The sequence below is a fragment of the Oncorhynchus nerka genome, linkage group LG17, assembly GCF_034236695.1.
Source record: "Oncorhynchus nerka isolate Pitt River linkage group LG17, Oner_Uvic_2.0, whole genome shotgun sequence".
In the NCBI taxonomy this organism is placed as follows: domain Eukaryota; kingdom Metazoa; phylum Chordata; class Actinopteri; order Salmoniformes; family Salmonidae; genus Oncorhynchus; species Oncorhynchus nerka.
Window position 1 is genome coordinate 9,996,895 of NC_088412.1, and position 20,979 is coordinate 10,017,873.

At 44.6% G+C, this 20,979-nt stretch overlaps 1 protein-coding gene across 1 annotated transcript in view; it reads right to left on the reverse strand.

Annotated features, from left to right (window-relative positions):
- LOC115125270 (unconventional myosin-Vc-like) overlaps positions 1 to 20,979 on the reverse strand; it is a 55,032-nt gene that overhangs the window by 22,360 nt on the left and 11,693 nt on the right. The window contains exons 12-23 of the mRNA XM_065002759.1: positions 20,572 to 20,712; positions 18,244 to 18,366; positions 17,127 to 17,210; positions 15,086 to 15,217; positions 12,138 to 12,235; positions 11,219 to 11,305; positions 10,434 to 10,545; positions 9,600 to 9,811; positions 3,294 to 3,459; positions 3,037 to 3,183; positions 2,481 to 2,727; positions 1,188 to 1,251 (exon numbers count right to left, since the gene is read on the reverse strand). Coding sequence (XP_064858831.1) covers positions 1,188 to 1,251; positions 2,481 to 2,727; positions 3,037 to 3,183; positions 3,294 to 3,459; positions 9,600 to 9,811; positions 10,434 to 10,545; positions 11,219 to 11,305; positions 12,138 to 12,235; positions 15,086 to 15,217; positions 17,127 to 17,210; positions 18,244 to 18,366; positions 20,572 to 20,712 — 1,613 coding nt within the window. The remainder of the gene's footprint in view (positions 1 to 1,187; positions 1,252 to 2,480; positions 2,728 to 3,036; positions 3,184 to 3,293; positions 3,460 to 9,599; positions 9,812 to 10,433; positions 10,546 to 11,218; positions 11,306 to 12,137; positions 12,236 to 15,085; positions 15,218 to 17,126; positions 17,211 to 18,243; positions 18,367 to 20,571; positions 20,713 to 20,979) is intronic.

Sequence of the window (20,979 nt, forward strand, 5' to 3'; positions counted from 1 at the left end):
CCACACTGGACTGGACCTGAACCACACTGGACCGGTCCTGACCTGAACCATACTGTACTGGACCTGAACCACACTGGACTGGTGCTGACCTGAACCATACTGTACTGGACCTGAACCACACTGGACTGGTGCGGACCTGAACCATACTGTACTGGACCTGAACCATACTGGACTTGTGCTGACCTGAACCTGTCACGGTTCATGAATCCACTGCCTCCTTTTTCTTTTCTCTCTCTCTCTCTCTCTCTCTCTCTCTCTCTCTCTTCTCTCTCTCTCTCTCTCTCTCTCTCTCTCTCTCGTGTTTGTGTGGGCGTGGTTCCCAATCTCGGCCTGATTGTCTGCGCCAGCTGGAATCACTTATCTTCCCTTTATATGTTCTGTAACCAGTGTTTCTTGTTGTCAGATCGATGTTACTTCCCTGAGGTTGTGTCGTGTGTCAGTGCTCATCTCTCGCCGCCCTTGTGTGGATTATCTGCTGTGCTCCTTCCTACCCATCCGGACACTCTCCCCTGGGTTTCTCAGCACGCTTTCATAGGAGGATGCGCCCTAGTCCCTGGGTCGGATTCCGTCTGAGTACAGTCTGTCTGTCCTGTTGCTGCTGTAACCTGTATTCATTAAACCATCGTTGCTTGCATCTTGCATCCGCCTCTGTATTGTTACAGAACCATACTGTACTGGACCTGAACTATACTGTACTGGACCTGAACCATACTGGACCTGAACCACACTGGACTGGACCTGAACCACACTGGACTGGTGCGGACCTGAACCATACTGTACTGGACCTGAACCATACTGGACTTGTGCTGACCTGAAGCATACTGTACTGGACCTGAACCATACTGTACTGGACCTGAACCATACTGGACTGGTGCTGACCTGAACCATAATGTACTGGACCTGAACCACACTGGACAGGTGCTGACCTGAACCACACTGGACTGGACCTGAACTAAACTGAACTGGTGCTGACCTGAACCATACTGGACTGGTGCTGACCTGAACCATAATGTACTGCTGCTGACTGTACTGGCTCAGATATTCCCCCTTCACATTGTTCTGACCAGAACTGGTCCTGCTACTATGGTGGATGTGTAACCAGATCAGCCCAGTACAGCTTGGCTTGGTTTAGCTCGGCTCGGCCCAGAAGTCTGAAAAAAGGTATAGGTACATGAAGCATCTCTTACTTCCTCAATCTTTCTTCTCGTTCCAAATCTTCTTTCAGAGTTGTCTTGATTTGATAAAATCTGTCTGGAAGTGAAAGAAGTGAATCACAGCGTAAATGATTGACCATATACTGTATGTCAGTGCAATCCTGATCTAAACCACAGACCACACTTTTATGAGGTTTAAAAAGAGGATAGAACAAACTGAGCCATCATGTCCTCTCTAAACAATCTGAGCCATCATTTCCTCTCTAAACAATCAGAGCCATCATGTCCTCTCTAAACAATCTGAGCCATCATGTCCTCTCTAAACAATCAGAGCCATCATGTCCTCTCTAAACAATCTGAGCCATCATGTCCTCTAAACAATCTGAGCCATCATGTCCTCTCTAAACAAGCTGAGCCATCATTTCCTCTCTAAACAATCTGAGCCATCATTTCCTCTCTAAACAATCTGAGCCATCATGTCCTCTCTAAACAATCTGAGCCATCATTTCCTCTCTAAACAATCTGAGCCATCATGTCCTCTCTAAACAATCTGAGCCATCATTTCCTCTCTAAACAATCTGAGCCATCATGTCCTCTCTAAACAAACTGAGCCATCATGTCCGCTCTAAACAATCTGAGCCATCATTTCCTCTCTAAACAATCAGAGCCATCATTTCCTCTCTAAACAAACTGAGCCATCATGTCCTCTCTAAACAATCTGAGCCATCATTTCCTCTCTAAACAATCTGAGCCATCATGTCCTCTCTAAACAATCAGAGCCATCATGTCGTCTCTAAACAATCTGAGCCATCATGTCCTCTAAACAATCTGAGCCATCATGTCCTCTCTAAACAAGCTGAGCCATCATTTCCTCTCTAAACAATCTGAGCCATCATTTCCTCTCTAAACAATCTGAGCCATCATGTCCTCTCTAAACAATCTGAGCCATCATTTCCTCTCTAAACAATCTGAGCCATCATTTCCTCTCTAAACAATCTGAGCCATCATGTCCTCTCTAAACAAACTGAGCCATCATGTCCGCTCTAAACAATCTGAGCCATCATTTCCTCTCTAAACAATCAGAGCCATCATTTCCTCTCTAAACAAACTGAGCCATCATGTCCTCTCTAAACAATCTGAGCCATCATTTCCTCTCTAAACAATCTGAGCCATCATGTCCTCTAAACAAGCTGAGCCATCATGTCCTCTAAACAAGCTGAGCCATCATTTCCTCTCTAAACAATCAGAGCCATCATGTCCTCTCTAAACAAGCTGAGCCATCATGTCCTCTCTAAACAATCAGAGCCATCATGTCCTCCCTCTTACCTTTCATCTCTGTTGTTGAATCTGCACACTTCTTTTCCAAGTTCTGCCTTTCAACGATTAATTTGTCTTTTTCCTCTTGAAGCTGAGCTATCGTCTTCATGGTCTTCTTCTCTCGCTCGTCTAGCGAAGCCTTCTCAGTGGCTGATTTCCCCAGCTGGGCCTCCAGACAGCGCAGCTTGTCTAGACCTTGGGCGTGAGCACCAGCCAGACCTGTCAGCCTCTCCAACAGCCCACGGTTCTCTTTGGCCTGGGGAGACATACAGCAAGGCATCAATCAACCATAGGTCATAGGTCAGTACTGGGTCATGAGGGTCATACATACAGCAGGGCATCAACCAACCATAGGTCAGTACTGGGTCATGTTCATAAGGGCACGCAAGAGAAAACGTTTAAAAAAAACGAAAATGAGTGTTTCTGATTGGACTAGTACAGATAAGTACCTCTGTGTTTGTTTCACACCGTTTCAAAAGTATTTTCTTCTTTTTGTACCTACAGAACACAACCCTGGTCTGTGGGGGGGCGTTCAGTCAGTACCAGTGTCAGGGGACATTTTTACCTGATCTTCCAGTTTCTTCCCGAGCTTCTGGCACCTGTAGGAGAGCTGTACGTTGTGTACCAGGCGGCGCAGGCTCTGGAAGCGTCTCCTGGCGAGCCACGCCCGGGCATACTTCTGTAAGATCAGTGCTTTCTGCACCTCCACCATCTGAGAGGTGTTACACGCGCAAATACACAGATGGCTCACATACAACACTCAACAAATGTTTGTATATTGAAACGGCAATATAAAAATCAATTGAGATGAAGGCACAATACCTTTTTGTAGCGTTTCCTGGCGATCCAGCCTCTAGCGAAGGCTTGGATGATGATAGAGGAGGAACGGACCATTCTATAGATCTGTCGGGTCAGATAACTTCTCCAGTACCTCTGAATGACCACAGAAGCCCAGCCCTGTTTCAACGCTGCAGCTGTCACCGTTTTACTGGAGAGACACAGAGAGACGATCGAGATCATTTCTATACTGATCCCAAAATTACCCAAGTGCTATAGGCATGATATGAAGCCGAACCTGTTTCTGTAGAGGAGGAAGATGGAGAGGAGGAAGAGGAGAGAAAGACAAAGTAAAAAACCACAACCACAACCACAACAACAACTACAGTCTATGCATAACAGCATGTGATGACTAAAGTGATGTAGTAGTACCTGCTGTAGTAGTACCTGCTGTAGTAATACCTGCTGTAGTAGTACCTGTTGTAGTAGTACCTGCTGTAGTAGTACCTGCTGTAGTAGTACCTGCTGTAGTAGTACCTGTTGTAGTAATACCTGCTGTAGTAGTACCTGTTGTAGTAATACCTGCTGTAGTAGTACCGTACATGTCTGCTGTAGTAGTACCTGCTGTAGTAGTACCTGTCTGCTGTAGTAGTACCTGCTGTAGTAGTACCTGTTGTAGTAGAACCTGTCTGCTGTAGTAGTACCTGTTGTAGTAGTACCTGTTGTAGTAGTACCTGCTGTAGTAGTACCTGTTGTAGTAGTACCTGCTGTAGTAATACCTGCTGTAGTAGTACCTGTTGTAGTAGTACCTGTCTGCTGTAGTAGTACCTGTCTGCTGTAGTAGTACCTGCTGTGGTAGTACCTGTCTGCTGTAGTAGTACCTGTTGTAGTAGTAACTGTTGTAGTAGTACCTGTCTGTTGTTGTAGTACCTGTCTGCTGTAGTAGTACCTGTCTGCTGTAGTAGTACCTGTCTGCTGTAGTAATACCTGCTGTAGTAGTACATGTCTGCTGTAGTAGTACCTGTCTGCTGTAGTAGTAGTACCTGTCTGCTGTAGTAGTACCTGCTGTAGTAGTACATGTCTGCTGTAGTAGTACCTGCTGTAGTAGTACATGTCTGCTGTAGTAGTACCTGCTGTAGTAGTACCTGTCTGCTGTAGTAGTACCTGTTGTAGTAGTACCTGCTGTAGTAATACCTGCTGTAGTAGTACCTGTTGTAGTAGTACCTGTCTGTTGTTGTAGTACCTGCTGTAGTAATACCTGCTGTAGTAATACCTGCTGTAGTAGTACCTGCTGTAGTAGTACCTGTCTGCTGTAGTAGTACCTGTCTGCTGTAGTAGTAGTACCTGTCTGCTGTAGTAGTAGTACCTGTCTGCTGTAGTAGTAGTACCTGTCTGCTGTAGTAGTACCTGCTGTAGTAGTACCTGTCTGCTGTAGTAGTACCTGTCTGCTGTTGTAGTACCTGTTGTAGTAGTACCTGTCTGCTGTAGTAGTACCTGTTGTAGTAGTACCTGCTGTAGTAATACCTGCTGTAGTAGTACCTGTTGTAGTAGTACCTGTTGTAGTAGTACCTGTCTGTTGTTGTAGTACCTGCTGTAGCAATACCTGCTATAGTAGTACCTGTTGTAGTAGTACCTGCTGTAGTAGTACCTGTCTGCTGTAGTAGTACCTGTCTGCTGTAGTAGTACCTGTTGTAGTAGTACCTGTCTGCTGTAGTAGTACCTGTTGTAGTAGTACCTGTCTGCTGTAGTAGTACCTGTTGTAGTAGTACCTGTCTGCTGTAGTAGTACCGTACATGTCTGCTGTGGTAGTACCTGTTGTAGTAGTACCTGTTGTAGTAGTACCTGTCTGTTGTTGTAGTACCTGCTGTAGTAATACCTGCTGTAGTAGTACCTGTTGTAGTAGTACCTGTCTGTTGTTGTAGTACCTGCTGTAGTAATACCTGCTGTAGTAATACCTGCTGTAGTAGTACCTGCTGTAGTAGTACCTGTCTGCTGTAGTAGTACCTGTTGTAGTAGTACCTGCTGTAGTAATACCTGCTGTAGTAGTACCTGTTGTAGTAGTACCTGTCTGTTGTTGTAGTACCTGCTGTAGCAATACCTGCTATAGTAGTACCTGTTGTAGTAGTACCTGCTGTAGTAGTACCTGTCTGCTGTAGTAGTACCTGTCTGCTGTAGTAGTACCTGTTGTAGTAGTACCTGTCTGCTGTAGTAGTACCTGTTGTAGTAGTACCTGTCTGCTGTAGTAGTACCTGTTGTAGTAGTACCTGTCTTCTGTAGTAGTACCGTACATGTCTGCTGTGGTAGTACCTGTTGTAGTAGTACCTGTTGTAGTAGTACCTGTCTGTTGTTGTAGTACCTGCTGTAGTAATACCTGCTGTAGTAGTACCTGTTGTAGTAGTACCTGTCTGTTGTTGTAGTACCTGCTGTAGTAATACCTGCTGTAGTAGTACCTGTTGTAGTAGTACCTGTCTGTTGTTGTAGTACCCTGCTAGTAATACCTGCTGTAGTACCTGTTGTAGTACCTGCTGTAGTAGTACCTGTCTGCTGTAGTAGTACCTGTCTGCTGTAGTAGTAGTACCTGTCTGCTGTAGTAGTAGTACCTGTCTGCTGTAGTAGTAGTACCTGTCTGCTGTAGTAGTACCTGCTGTAGTAGTACCTGTCTGCTGTAGTAGTACCTGTCTGCTGTAGTAGTACCTGTTGTAGTAGTACCTGCTGTAGTAATGCCTGCTGTAGTAGTACCTGTTGTAGTAGTACCTGTCTGTTGTTGTAGTACCTGCTGTAGCAATACCTGCTATAGTAGTACCTGTTATAGTACATGTCTGCTGTAGTAGTACCTGTCTGCTGTAGTAGTACCTGTTGTAGTAGTACATGTCTGCTGTAGTAGTACCTGCTGTAGTAGTACCTGTCTGCTGTAGTAGTACCTGTTGTAGTAGTACCTGCTGTAGTAATACCTGCTGTAGTAGTACCTGTTGTAGTAGTACCTGTTGTAGTAGTACCTGTCTGTTGTTGTAGTACCTGCTGTAGTAATACCTGCTGTAGTAGTACCTGCTGTAGTAGTACCTGTCTGCTGTAGTAGTACCTGTCTGCTGTAGTAGTAGTACCTGTCTGCTGTAGTAGTAGTACCTGTCTGCTGTAGTAGTAGTACCTGTCTGCTGTAGTAGTACCTGCTGTAGTAGTACCTGTCTGCTGTAGTAGTACCTGTCTGCTGTTGTAGTACCTGTTGTAGTAGTACCTGTCTGCTGTAGTAGTACCTGTTGTAGTAGTACCTGCTGTAGTAATACCTGCTGTAGTAGTACCTGTTGTAGTAGTACCTGTTGTAGTAGTACCTGTCTGTTGTTGTAGTACCTGCTGTAGCAATACCTGCTATAGTAGTACCTGTTGTAGTAGTACCTGCTGTAGTAGTACCTGTCTGCTGTAGTAGTACCTGTCTGCTGTAGTAGTACCTGTTGTAGTAGTACCTGTCTGCTGTAGTAGTACCTGTTGTAGTAGTACTTGTCTGCTGTAGTAGTACCTGTTGTAGTAGTACCTGTCTGCTGTAGTAGTACCGTACATGTCTGCTGTGGTAGTACCTGTTGTAGTAGTACCTGTTGTAGTAGTACCTGTCTGTTGTTGTAGTACCTGCTGTAGTAATACCTGCTGTAGTAGTACCTGTTGTAGTAGTACCTGTCTGTTGTTGTAGTACCTGCTGTAGTAATACCTGCTGTAGTAATACCTGCTGTAGTAGTACCTGCTGTAGTAGTACCTGTCTGCTGTAGTAGTACCTGTCTGCTGTAGTAGTAGTACCTGTCTGCTGTAGTAGTAGTACCTGTCTGCTGTAGTAGTAGTACCTGTCTGCTGTAGTAGTACCTGCTGTAGTAGTACCTGTCTGCTGTAGTAGTATCTGTCTGCTGTTGTAGTACCTGTTGTAGTAGTACCTGTCTGCTGTAGTAGTACCTGTTGTAGTAGTACCTGCTGTAGTAATACCTGCTGTAGTAGTACCTGTTGTAGTAGTACCTGTTGTAGTAGTACCTGTCTGTTGTTGTAGTACCTGTTGTAGCAATACCTGCTATAGTAGTACCTGTTGTAGTAGTACCTGCTGTAGTAGTACATGTCTGCTGTAGTAGTACCTGTCTGCTGTAATAGTACCTGTTGTAGTAGTACCTGTCTGCTGTAGTAGTACCTGTTGTAGTAGTACCTGTCTGCTGTAGTAGTACCGTACATGTCTGCTGTGGTAGTACCTGTTGTAGTAGAACCTGTCTGCTGTAGTAGTACCTGCTGTAGTAGTACCTGCTGTAGTAGTACCTGTCTGCTGTAGTAATACCTGCTGTAGTAGTACCTGCTGTAGTAGTACCTGTCTGCTGTAGTAGTACCTGCTGTAGTAGTACCTGTCTGCTGTAGTAGTACCTGCTGTAGTAGTACCTGTTGTAGTAGTACCTGTCTGCTGTAGTAGTACCTGTTGTAGTAGTACCTGCTGTAGTAGTACCTGTTGTGGTAGTACCTGTCTGCTGTAGTAGTACCTGCTGTAGTAGTACCGTACCTGTCTGCTGTAGTAGTACCTGTCTGCTGTAGTAGTACCTGCTGTAGTAGTACCTGTCTGCTGTAGTAATACCTGCTGTAGTATTACCTGCTGTAGTAGTACCTGCTGTAGTATTACCTGTTGTAGTAGTACCTGTCTGCAGTAGTACCTGTTGTAGTAGTACCTGTTGTAGTAGTGCCTGTTAAGATTTAGATGCACTACTGTTCCACTGGATGTCATAAGGTGAATGCACCAATTTGTAAGTCGCTCTGGATAAGAGCGTCTGCTAAATGACGTAAATGTAAATGTAGTAGTACCTGCTGTAGTAGTACCTGCTGTAGTAGTACCTGCTGTAGTAGTACCTGTTGTAGTAGTACCTGTTGTAGTAGTACCTGTCTGTTGTTGTAGTACCTGTTGTAGCAATACCTGCTATAGTAGTACCTGTTGTAGTAGTACCTGCTGTAGTAGTACATGTCTGCTGTAGTAGTACCTGTCTGCTGTAGTAGTACCTGTTGTAGTAGTACCTGTCTGCTGTAGTAGTACCTGTTGTAGTAGTACCTGTCTGCTGTAGTAGTACCTGTTGTAGTAGTACCTGTCTGCTGTAGTAGTACCGTACATGTCTGCTGTGGTAGTACCTGTTGTAGTAGAACCTGTCTGCTGTAGTAGTACCTGCTGTAGTAGTACCTGCTGTAGTAGTACCTGTCTGCTGTAGTAATACCTGCTGTAGTAGTACCTGCTGTAGTAGTACCTGTCTGCTGTAGTAGTACCTGCTGTAGTAGTACCTGTCTGCTGTAGTAGTACCTGCTGTAGTAGTACCTGTTGTAGTAGTACCTGTCTGCTGTAGTAGTACCTGCTGTAGTAGTACCTGTTGTAGTAGTACCTGCTGTAGTAGTACCTGTCTGCTGTAGTAGTACCTGCTGTAGTAGTACCGTACCTGTCTGCTGTAGTAGTACCTGTCTGCTGTAGTAGTACCTGCTGTAGTAGTACCTGCTATAGTAGTACCTGTCTGCTGTAGTAATACCTGCTGTAGTATTACCTGCTGTAGTAGTACCTGCTGTAGTATTACCTGTTGTAGTAGTACCTGTCTGCAGTAGTACCTGTTGTAGTAGTACCTGTTGTAGTAGTGCCTGTTAAGATTTAGATGCACTACTGTTCCACTGGATGTCATAAGGTGAATGCACCAATTTGTAAGTCGCTCTGGATAAGAGCGTCTGCTAAATGACTTAAATGTAAATGTAGTAGTACCTGCTGTAGTAGTACCTGTTGTAGTAGTACCTGTCTGTTGTAGTAGTACCTGTTTGTTGTAGTAGTACCTATCTGTTGTAGTACCTGTCTGCTGTAGTAGTACCTGTAGTAGTAATACCTGTTGTAGTGGTACCTGCTGTAGTAGTACCTGCTGTAGTAATACCTGCTGTAGTAGTACCGTACCTGCCTGTTGTAGTAGTACCTGTCTGCTGTAGTAGTACCTGCCTGCTGTAGTAGTACCTGTTGTAGTAGTACCTGTCTGCTGTAGTAGTACCTGCTGTAGTAGTACCTGTTGTAGTAGTACCTGTCTGCTGTAGTAGTACCTGTTGTAGTAGTACCTGCTGTTGTAGTAGTACCTGTCTGCTGTTGTAGTACCTGTTGTAGTAGTACCTGTTGTAGTAGTACCTGCTGTAGTAGTACCTGTTGTAGTAGTACCTCTCTGCTGTAGTAGTACCTGTTGTAGTAGTACCTGTTGTAGTAGTACCTGCTGTAGTAGTACCTGTTGTAGTAGTACCTGTTGTAGTAGTACCTGCTGTTGTAGTAGTACCTGTCTGCTGTTGTAGTACCTATTGTAGTAGTACCTGCTGTAGTAGATGTACATTCCCACTCACCATATCTGCCGCTGTCCACGGACGTACTGTTGGAGGACGATAGCCGCCTCCCTCATGCGAAGGAACTTCCTCCTGTGGCTCCACCCCCTCACGTGCTTCTGGATGGTCAGACATGCCTTTCGGAGACGGTCCAATCGAAGCTTCTCCAGGTAGGCCACCTGACCCGCTCGGAAGAAAATCTTGGTCCGGCCAAACTTGTTCTGATCTGAGTCCTGGAGGGTAAGTGGGGGACATCAGACAAGAGCCCATATCACCACAGATCAACCTGGTTATAAACACCACAGATCAACCTGGTTATAAACACCACAGATCAACCTGGTTATAAACACCACAGATCAACCTGGTTATAAACACCACAGATCAACCTGGTTATAAAGATCACAGATCAACCTGGTTATAAACACCACAGATCAACCAGGTTATAAACACCACAGATCAACCTAGTTATAAACACCACAGATCAACCTGGTTATAAACACCACAGATCAACCTAGTTATAAACACCACAAGATCAACCTGGTTATAAACACAACAGATCAACCTGGTTATAAACACCACAGATCAACCAGGTTATAAACACCACAGATCAACCTAGTTATAAACACCACAGATCAACCTGGTTATAAACACCACAGATCAACCTGGTTATAAACACCACAAGATCAACCTGGTTATAAACACCAACATCCTCAAATTCAGCGCAACACCCCTAGAGGAGTTTAAGTGCCTTACTTAGTCCACAAACCTTCCCATTGCCGGTTTATTCAATCCCCACCAGATGTTCCCCTGTCGGACTGGGATTTGAACCAACTACACACAGGCTAACACCCTCACCTGAATTAGCCTCTGCAGCACTGTCTTACAGGCCAGTTTCTTGTGGTTGAGGCCCAGCTCCTCTTGACTCATCAGTACACTGTACCGGCTGTAGAACTCTATGTATGTCCACCTGACAATCAATAACAGTAAGTGAATACAAAGGTTTAGATTGACGGGACGATTTCCTGGACACGGATAAAAGCCCAGTCCCGGATTCTATAAAACATTTAGTCCAGGAATTATTCATCTGTATCTGGGAAACTGGCCCGTAGAGTTATGTTATTGTTGGAGTAGAGTTGTGTTATTGTTGAAGTAGAGTTGTGTTATTGTTGAAGTAGACTTGTGTTATTGTTGAAGTAGAGTTGTGTTATTGTTGAAGTAGAGTTGTGTTATTGTTGAAGTAGAGTTGTGTTATTGTTGAAGTAGAGTTGTGTTATTGTTGAAGTAGAGTTGTGTTATTGTTAAAGTAGAGTTGTGTTATTGTTGAAGTAGAGTTGTGTTATTGTTGAAGTAGAGTTATGTTATTGTTGAAGTAGAGTTGTGTTATTGTTGAAGTAGAGTTGTGTTATTGTTGAAGTAGAGTTGTGTTATTGTTGAAGTAGAGTTGTGTTATTGTTGAAGTAGAGTTGTGTTATTGTTGAAGTAGAGTTGTGTTATTGTTGAAGTAGAGTTGTGTTATTGTTGAAGTAGAGTTGTGTTATTGTTGAAGTAGAGTTGTGTTATTGTTGAAGTAGAGTTGTGTTATTGTTGAAGTAGTTGTGTTATTGTTGAAGTATGGAAGTGTGGATGCTGGTCAGGAACACCTGGAAGGGTAGCTCTGAGCACTGATGTGAATGGTCTCCAGGACTCCACACGCCCTCAGCTGCTGGACCACCCGCTTAGAGTCATACCTGACGAGACATAATGAAACACTCAGGGTTATTAATGTGGCTAAATGCATAACTAATATCCAGGTCCTCGGCTGCTTGGAGTCATAGCTGACGAGACATAATGACCCACTCAGGGTTATTAATGTGGCTAAATGCATAACTAATATCCAGGTCCAGGATTACACAAAGTGGGAACTTCAGAACGAAACCGTAATATACTTTAAGGCCCAGGTTACACATATAGCAAGATATCCTGGTTGATTACTGTCGTGGAAATTGCAAGATTATGTTATAATGCTTGTATTGTATTATAATGGTTGTTTTATTCGACAGAATAGAATATTCTGTTAACTATTGTGTGTGTGTGTTCTACTGAGGGGGTCCTCTATGAGATAACACTGACAGAGGAGATTTACGATGTCTTTGGGTAATAAAGCCTAAAGAGCATTCCAGATAACATGAGCTAATGGTTCTGTTCTATACTGTACCAGGGTGAGACGGTTCCAATTTGGAATAGGAGGAACCAGACACTGGTCTTTACAATGAAAACTGTTGACACAGCAGTAACTGTCTGCTATGTTTTATAGATGCCTTTCATACAAATCTTAACCTTGTGACCATTCTATATATCTGTTGTTCGTCATAAAGGTTGAGAGGGGTGTATCTTTGCTATAAAAGATCTTTGTACTTTTGTGTTGTCACTTTCAATGGTTCATTAGAAATGGCGCATCATTGAAAGTCAAATTGCTATTGCAAAGCTCTTATTATTAAAAATGTAGTTTACGTATAACTCTGTCTGTTGTGTGAAGTTTGTTTCTCCTCATTTGCAGAAATTAGCCACCACATTACTTACTCAAACGGCATCTTTTCCTCGTTGGGCTTGATGCAGCGTACGTAGTGAGGGGTGGTGGCGTTCAGAGTCTCCATCAGCAGGTACAGAGAACTGCTGAACTACACAAGTGTCAGGGAGAGAGAGAGAGAGAGAGAGAGAGAGAGAGAGAGAGAGAGAGAGAGAGAGAGAGAGAGAGGTAGGAAAGACAGAGAGAGAGAGAGAGAGAGAAAGAGAGAGAGAGAGGGAAAGACGAGAGAGAGAGAGGGTAGGAAAGACAGGGAGGGAAAAAGAGAGAGAGGGTAGGAAAGACGAGAGAAAGAGAGAGAGCGAGCGAGAGAGAGAGAGCGAGAGAGAGAGAGCAGCGAGAGAGCGAGAGAGAGAGAGAGAGAGAGAGGGTAGGAAAGACAGCGAGAGAGAGAGAGAGAGAGAGAGAGAGAGAGAGAGAGAGAGAGAGAGAGAGAGAGAGAGATGGAGAGAGATGGAAGGAAAGACAGGAAGGGAGAGAGAGAGAGAGAGAGAGAGAGAGAGAGAGGGTAGGAAAGACAGGGAGAGAGAGAGAGGGTAGGAAAGACAGGGAGGGAGAAAGAGAGAGAGGGTAGGAAAGACAGGGAGGGAGAAAGAGAGAGAGGGTAGGAAAGACAGGGAGAGAGAGAGAGGGTAGGAAAGACAGGGAGGAGAAAGAGAGAGAGAGAGAGAGAGAGAGGGTAGGAAAGACAGGGAGGGAGAGAGAGGGAGAGAGAGAGAGAGGGAGGAAAGACAGGAGAGAGAGGGTAGAGAGAGAGGGAGAGAGAGAGAGAGAGAGAGAGGGAGGAAAGACAGGGAGAGAGAGAGAGAGAGAGAGGGAGAGAGGGGAGAAAAGAGGAAAGACAGGAGAGAGAGAGAGAGAGAGGGTAGTAGGAGAGAGAGAGAGAGAGAGAGAGAGAGAGAGAGAGAGGGTAGGAAAGACAGGGAGAGAGAGAGAGAGAGGGTAGGAAAGACAGGGAGGGAGAAAGAGAGAGAGGGTAGGAAAGACAGGGAGAGAGAGAGAGAGGGTAGGAAAGACAGGGAGGGAGAAAGAGAGAGAGGGTAGGAAAGACAGGGAGGGAGAGAGAGAGGGTAGGAAAGACGGAGAGAGAGAGAGAGAGAGAGAGAGAGAGAGAGAGGGTAGGAAAGACGGAGAGAGAGAGAGGAAAGAGAGAGAGAGAGAGGGTATGAAAGACAGGGAGGGAAAACAGGGAGAGAGAGAGACAGGGAGAGGAAAGACAGGGAGAGAGAGAGAGGAGGGTAGGAAAGAAGGGAGACAGGAGAGAGAGAGAGAGAGAGAGAGAGAGAGAGAGAGGGAAAGACAGGGAGAGAGAGAGAGGGTAGGAAAGACAGGGAGGGAGAAAGAGAGAGAGGGTAGGAAAGACAGGGAGAGAGAGAGAGAGAGGGTAGGAAAGACAGGGAGAGAGAGAGAGGGTAGGAAAGACAGGGAGGGAGAGAGAGAGGGGTAGGAAAGACAGGGAGAGAGAGAGAGAGACAGGGAGGAGAGAGAGAGAGAGAGGGGAGAGGAAAGACGGGGGAGAGAGAGAGAGAGAGAGAGAGAGTAGGAAAGACAGGGAGGAAAGAGAGAGAGAGAGGAGGGTAGGAAAGACAGGGAGGAAAGAGAGAGAGAGAGGGGTAGGAAAGACAGGGAGATAGGGAAAGACAGAGAGAGAGGGTAGAGAGAGAGAGGGTAGGAAAGACAGGGAGGGAGGAAAGACAGGGAGGGAGAGAGAGAGGAAAGACAGGGAGGAGAGTAGGAAAGACAGGGAGAGAGGGAGAGAGAGAGGGTAGGAAAGACAGGAAAGACAGGGACAGGGAGGGAGAGAGAGAGGGTAGGAAAGACAGGGAGGAAAGAGAGAGGAAAGACAGGGAGGAAAAAGACAGGGAGGGAGAGAGAGAGGGTAGGAAAGACAGGGAGGAGAGACAGAGAGAGAGAGAGAGAAAGAGAGAGAGAGAGAGAGGGTAGGAAAGACAGGGAGGGAGAGAGAGAGAGGGTAGGAAAGAAGACAGGGAGACAGGAGAGAGAGGGGTAGGAAAGACAGGGAGAGAGAGAGAGACAGGGTAGGAAAGACAGGGAGGGAGAGAGAGGAAAGACAGGGAGGGAGGAAAGACAGGGAGAGAGAGGGAGAGGGTAGGAAAGACAGGGAGGGAGAGAGAGAGAGAGGGGGAGAGAGAGAGAGAGGGTAGGAAAGACAGGGAGAGAGAGAGAGGAGAGAGAGGAAAAAGACAGGGAGAGAGAGAGAGAGGGTAGGAAAGACAGGGAGGGAGAGAGAGAGAGGAGAGGGTAGGAAAGACAGGGAGAGAGAGAGGGTAGGAAAGACAGGAAAGACAGGGAGGGAGAGAGAGAGAGAGAGAGAGAGAGAGAGAGAGAGAGAGGGTAGGGAGACAGGGAGAGAGAGAGAGAGGGTAGGAAAGGGAGACAGGGAGGGAGAGAGAGAGAGGGTAGGAAAGACAGGGAGGGAGAGGAAGAGACAGGGAGAGAGAGAGAGGGTAGGAAAGACAGGAGAGAGAGTAGGAAAGACAGAGGGAGAGAGAGAGAGAGATGGCGAGAGGAGAGAGAGAGGGGAGATGGAGAGAGAGAGAGAGAGAGAGAGAGAGAGAGAGAGAGAGGGTAGGAAAGACAGGGAGAGAGAGAGAGAGAGAGAGAGAGAGAGAGAGAGGTAGGAAAGACAGGGAGGGAGAGAGAGAGAGGATACACAAAACATAACACACTATACAGACCCTGTTATACATGCCATTACTACAAAACCCTGTTCAAGACTAACACTGAAATGTATTTTAACAATATATTGTTTAAGCGAACTTCCATTGTCCCAATACCGAGGGTTGCTAAATATATTTGAATCTTCATACATACGATTGCAAATGGGGTACAGTCACTAAAATAGTATCTAATCACTAATCTCTTAACTATCCACCTCTTAGCTATGTTCCTCTTAGCTATGTAAACGTGGTTGGTCACCTACCTTCTCTCCCACAGTGGTCCTGTGGTTCTTATTGGCTGGTTTCACCCGAGGCTGTGCAGGCCTCACTTTGATGCCTTTAGTGCCCAACCCATCTGGCTCCACCTCCAGGAAGAAGTTGGCCAGGAGAGGAAACTGATAAGGTTCCGGAGGAGGAGGAGTCAAACATACCAGCCCAATATGGGTCAATCAAGGGAAAAGGAGAAAGCAGGATTTATTTTCATATACACAGTGACAAGAAAAAGTATGTGAACCCTTTGGAATTACCTGGATTTCTGCATAAATTGGTCATCAAATTTGATCTGATCTTCATCTAAGTCACAGCAATAGACAAACACAGTGTGCTTAAACTAATAGCACACAAATGATTGTATTTTTCTTGTCTATATTGAATACATCATTAAAACATTCACAGTGTATGTTGGGAAAAGTATGTGAACCCCGAGGCTAATGACTTCTCCAAAAGCTAATTGGAGTCAGGAGTCCGCTAATCTGGAGTCCAATCAAATGAGACGAGATTGGAGATGCTGGTTAGATGCTGGTTGCCCTGCCCTATAAAAAACACTCACAACATTTGAGTTTGCAATTCACAAGAAGCATTGCCTGATGTGAACCATGCCTCGAACAAAAGAGATTGCAAAAGACCTAAGATTAAGAATTGTTGACTTGTATAAAGCTGGAAAGGTTTACAAAAGTATCTCTAAAAGCCTTGATGTTCATCAGTCCACGGAAAGACAAATTGTCTACAAATTTATCAAATTCAGCACTGTTGCTACTCTCCCTAGCAGTGGTCATCCTGCAAAGATGACTGCAAGAGCACAGTGCAGAATGCTCAATGAGGTTGAGAAGAATCCTAGGGTGTCAGCTAAAGACTTACAGACATCTCTGGAACATGCGAACATCTCTGTTGTCGAGTCTACGATACGTAAAACACTAAACAAGAATGGTGTTCATGGGAAGAAACCATTGCTGTACGTCTGAAATTCACAAAAGAGCACCTGGATGTTCCACAGCGCTACTGGCAACATATTATGTGGACAGATGAAACTACAGTTGAGTTATTTGGAAGGAACACACAACACTATGTGTGGAGAAAAAAAGGCACAACACACCAAGATCAACCTCATCCCAACTGTAAAGTATGGTGGAGGGAGCATCATGGTTTGGGGCTGCTTTGCTGCCTCAACAGAACAATGAATTCCCAGGTTTATCAAGACATTTTGCAGGAGAAAGTAAGGCTATCTGTCCACCAATTGAAGCTCAATAGAAGTTGGGTGATGCAACAGAACAACGACCCAAAACACAGAAGTAAATCAACAACAGAATTTGTATTTATTTTACCTTTATTTAACTAGGCAAGTCAGTTAAGAACAAATTCTTATTTTCAATGACGGTCTAGGAACAGTGGGTTAACTGCCTGTTCAGGGGCAGAACGACAGATTTGTACCTTGTCAGCTCAGGGATTTGAACTTGCAACCTTTTGGTTACTAGTCCAACGCTCTAACCACTAGAAAATACGCCTTCTGGAGTGGCCCAGTCAGAGTCCTGACCTCAACCCGATTGAGATGCTGTGGCATGACCTCAAGAAAGCAGTTTACACCAGACATTCCAAGAATATTGCTGAACTGAAACAGTTTTGTAAAGAGGAATGGTCCAAAATTCCTCCTGACCACAACTACAGAAAACATTTGTTTGAGATTATTGCTGCCAAAGGAGGGTCAACCAGTCATTAAATTCAAGTGTTCACATACTTTTCCCACCCTGCACTGAGAATGTTAACACAGTGTGTACAATAAAGACATGAAAACGTATAATTGTTTGTGTGTTATTAGTTTAAGCAGACTGTGTTTGTCTATTGTTGTGACCCTAGATGAAGATCAAATCAAATTGTATGAAAAATGTATGCAGAAATCCAAGGTAATTCCAAAGGATTCACATACATTTTCTTGCCAATGTATGTAGATGTACTAAACAACTATATACATGTACTAAGTATATAACAGTGAGTTAATAAACACTATAGGAATGGAACAGCAGACAATACCTTACTGGTTCTCATGGTATCCACCAGCTCTTCATACAATGTGTCTCTGTTCTTCTCTAGAAAACCCTGGCATTGATACTCTACCTGTAACGGCACAAAACAGATTTCAAAGCAAAGCCTCACTGTTGGTGAACAGGTGTACTAGACTGTTCAAATCAGTTATTAGAAAATATATATATATATATTTTTTTTTACAAATCCCTGAAAATATAACTATGAACTATAAAAAAAAAAAAAAAATTATACATTGATGTAAAAATCGAGAAGCAAGGTTGGGTTCCATTGAATTCCATTGAAATGTAGTCATTTCGGGAAAATAAAACTGAAAATACAATTGCTTCCTGATATGACTGAATTGAAATGGAATTCAGTCCAACCCTGCTGAGTTCCACAGTAACTCAAAGGTGCCTGTTGCTGTGAAGGTACCACAGTAAAACTCAAAGGTGCCTGTGACTGTGAAGGTACCACAGTAAAACTCAAAGGTGCCTGTGACTGTGATTTTATCACAGTAACGCAAAGGGCCTGTGACTGTGATTTTACCACAGTAAAACTCAAAGGTGCATGTGACTGTGATTTTATCACAGTAACTCAAAGGTGCCTGTGACTGTGAAGGTACCACAGTAACGCAAAGGGCCTGTGACTGTGATTTTACCACAGTAACGCAAAGGACCTGTGACTTTATCACAGTAACTCAAAGGGCCTGTGACTGTACCACAGTAAAACTCAAAAGGTGCCTGTGACTGTGAAGGTACCACAGTGAAACTCAAAGGTGCCTGTGACTGTGAAGGTACCACAGTAACGCAAAGGGCCTGTGACTGTGATTTTATCACAGTAACTCAAAGGTGCCTGTGACTGTGATTTTATCACAGTAAAACTCAAAGGGCCTGTGACTGTGATTTTACCACAGTAAAACTCAAAAGGTGCCTGTGACTGTGATTTTATCACAGTAACTCAAAGGTGCCTGTGACTGTGATTTTACCACAGTAACGCAAAGGGCCTGTGACTTTATCACAGTAACTCAAAGGGCCTGTGATTGTATCACAGTAAAACTCAAAAGGTGCATGTGACTGTGATTTTACCACAGTGAAACTCAAAAGGTGCCTGTGACTGATTGTACCTTGTCAGCAAAATGTTGAATGACGAAGGCCTTGTTGGACATCCTGGGCTTCTCAAACAGAGGGTTGTCAGCCAGGTAGTTGTACAGCTTCTGAAGCCAGTTCTGATCTGTACCCTGGGGGAACTGGAGAGAGACACGGATTCCAATATACATGAACAGTGTTAGAAATACGTAACAAGAGTCTGGTCTAGTGGTAGAGCTACCGCCTCTGGAATGCATAAAGCCTCTGGTGAAGGGAGGGTGTGTGTGTGTGTGTGTGTGTGTGTGTGTGTGTGTGTGTGTGTGTGTGTGTGTGTGTGTGTGTGTTAACTATTATTGTGAAGTCCCCACAAGATTAGTAAATTTAAAAAATGTTGACCAACTGTGGACATTTTGTTAATCCCCACAAGGTCAAATGCTATTTCTAGGGGGTTTATGGTTAAGGTTAGAATTAGTGTTAGAGTTAGAATTACGTTAAGGGTTAGGAGCTAGGGTTAGGATTAGGGTTAGGAGCTAGGGTTAGGGTTAGGAGCTAGGGTTAGGGTTAGGGTTAGGAGCTAGGGTTAGGATTAGGGTTAGGAGCTAGGGTTAGGATTAGGGTTAGGAGCTAGGGTTAGGATTAGGGTTAAGATTAGGATTAGGGTTAGGAGCTAGGGTTAGGATTATGGTTAGGAGCTAGGGTTAGGATTATGGTTAGGGTTAGGAGATAGGGTTAGGATTATGGTTAGGAGCTAGGTTTAGGATTATGGTTAGGGTTAGGAGCTAGGGTTAGGATTATGGTTAGGAGCTAGGTTTAGGATTATGGTTAGGGTTAGGAGCTAGGGTTAGGATTATGGTTAGTAGCTAGGTTTAGGATTATGGTTAGGGTTAGGAGCTAGGGTTAGGATTATGGTTAGGAGCTAGGTTTAGGATTATGGTTAGGGTTAGGAGCTAGGTTTAGGTTTTGGGTTAGGAGCTAGGTTTAGGATTATGGTTAGGAGCTAGGGTTAGGATTATGGTTAGGGTTAGGAGCTAGGGTTAGGATTATGGTTAGGGTTAGGAGCTAGGAGCTAGGTTTAGGTTTTGGGTTAGGAGCTAGGTTTAGGATTATGGTTAGGGTTAGGAGCTAGGGTTAGGATTATGGTTAGGGTTAGGAGCTAGGGTTAGGATTATGGTTAGGGTTAGGAGCTAGGGTTAGGATTATGGTTAGGAGCTAGGTTTAGGTTTAGGGTTAGAAGCTATGGTTAGGTTTAGGGTTAGAAGCTAGGGTTAGGTTTAGGGTTAGGAGCTAGGTTTAGGTTTAGGGTTAGAAGCTAGGGTTAGGTTTAGGGTTAGGAGCTAGGTTTAGGGTTAGGGTTAGGAGCTAGGGTTAGGATTATGGTTAGGGTTAGGAGCTAGGTTTAGGTTTTGGGTTAGGACCTAGGTTTAGGTTTATGGTTAGGGTTAGGAGCTAGGGTTAGGTTTAGGGTTAGGAGATAGGTTTAGGGTTAGGAGCTAGGGTTAGGTTTAGGAGCTATGTTTAGGTTTTGGGTTAGGGTTAGGAGTTAGGGTTAGATTTATGGTTAGGGTTAGGTTCAGGGTTAGGAGCTAGGGTTAGGTTTAGGGGTAGGAGCTAGGTTTAGGTTTAGGGTTAGAAGCTAGGGTTAGGTTTAGGGTTAGGAGCTAGGTTTAGGGTTAGGAGCTAGGGTTAGGATTATGGTTAGGGTTAGGAGCTAGGTTTAGGTTTATGGTTAGGGTTAGGAGCTAGGGTTAGGTTTAGGGTTAGGAGCTAGGGTTAGGTTTAGGGTTAGGAGCTAGGGTTAGGTTTAGGAGCTATGTTTAGGTTTTGGGTTAGGGTTAGGAGCTAGGGTTAGATTTATGGTTAGGGTTAGGTTCAGGGTTAGGAGCTAGGGTTAGGTTTAGGGGTAGGAGCTATGTTTAGGTTTAGGGTTAGGTTTAGGGTTAGGAGCTATGTTTGGGTTTTGGGTTAGGGTTAGGAGCTAGGGTTAGATTTAGGGTTAGGAGCTATGTTTAGGTTTTGGGTTAGGGTTAGGAGCTAGGGTTAGATTTATGGTTAGGGTTAAGAGCTAGGAGCTAGGGTTAGAGGTTAGGGAAAATAGGGTTTTGAATGTGACTGAATTGTGTGTCCCCACAAGGTTAGCTGTACAAGACTGTGTGTGTGTGCGTGCGTGTGCGTGTGTGTGTGTGCGTGTGTGCGTGCGTGCGTGTGTGCGTGCGTGTGTGTGCGTGTGTGCGTGCGTGCGTGTGTGTGTGTGTGCGTGTGTGCGTGTGTGTGTGAAAACACCCACCACCTTGTATATAGTCCATTTTACCTCCCCACTGTCCTGTCATACAAAAACACATCCTTGTTATATACATCATTAGTCTCACCAGACATTCTTCATCCAGCAGGTCCAGGATTCCCATCTTTGCTTCAATCAGGTCAATGACCGGCTGGTTATCATAGAAGTCTATCAGAGTCCAGGGAATATCCTCTTCCATGTACTCGTCCTGCTCCAGCTTGAACACATGCTGAGGAAAATATATATATATTTCAACCGTACTGCTGTTTTTGTTGTGATAATGGGTAAGATTCCAATATATTTAGTACATACAGTAAGGCAAATATAGTTGGACTTGGTGAGGTTACATACCTAGTGGGACTTGGTGAGGTTACATACCTAGTGGGACTTGGTGAGGTTACATACCTAGTGGGACTTGGACTTGGTGAGGTTACATACCTAGTGGGACTTGGACTTGGTGAGGTTACATACCTAGTGGGACTTGGACTTGGTGAGG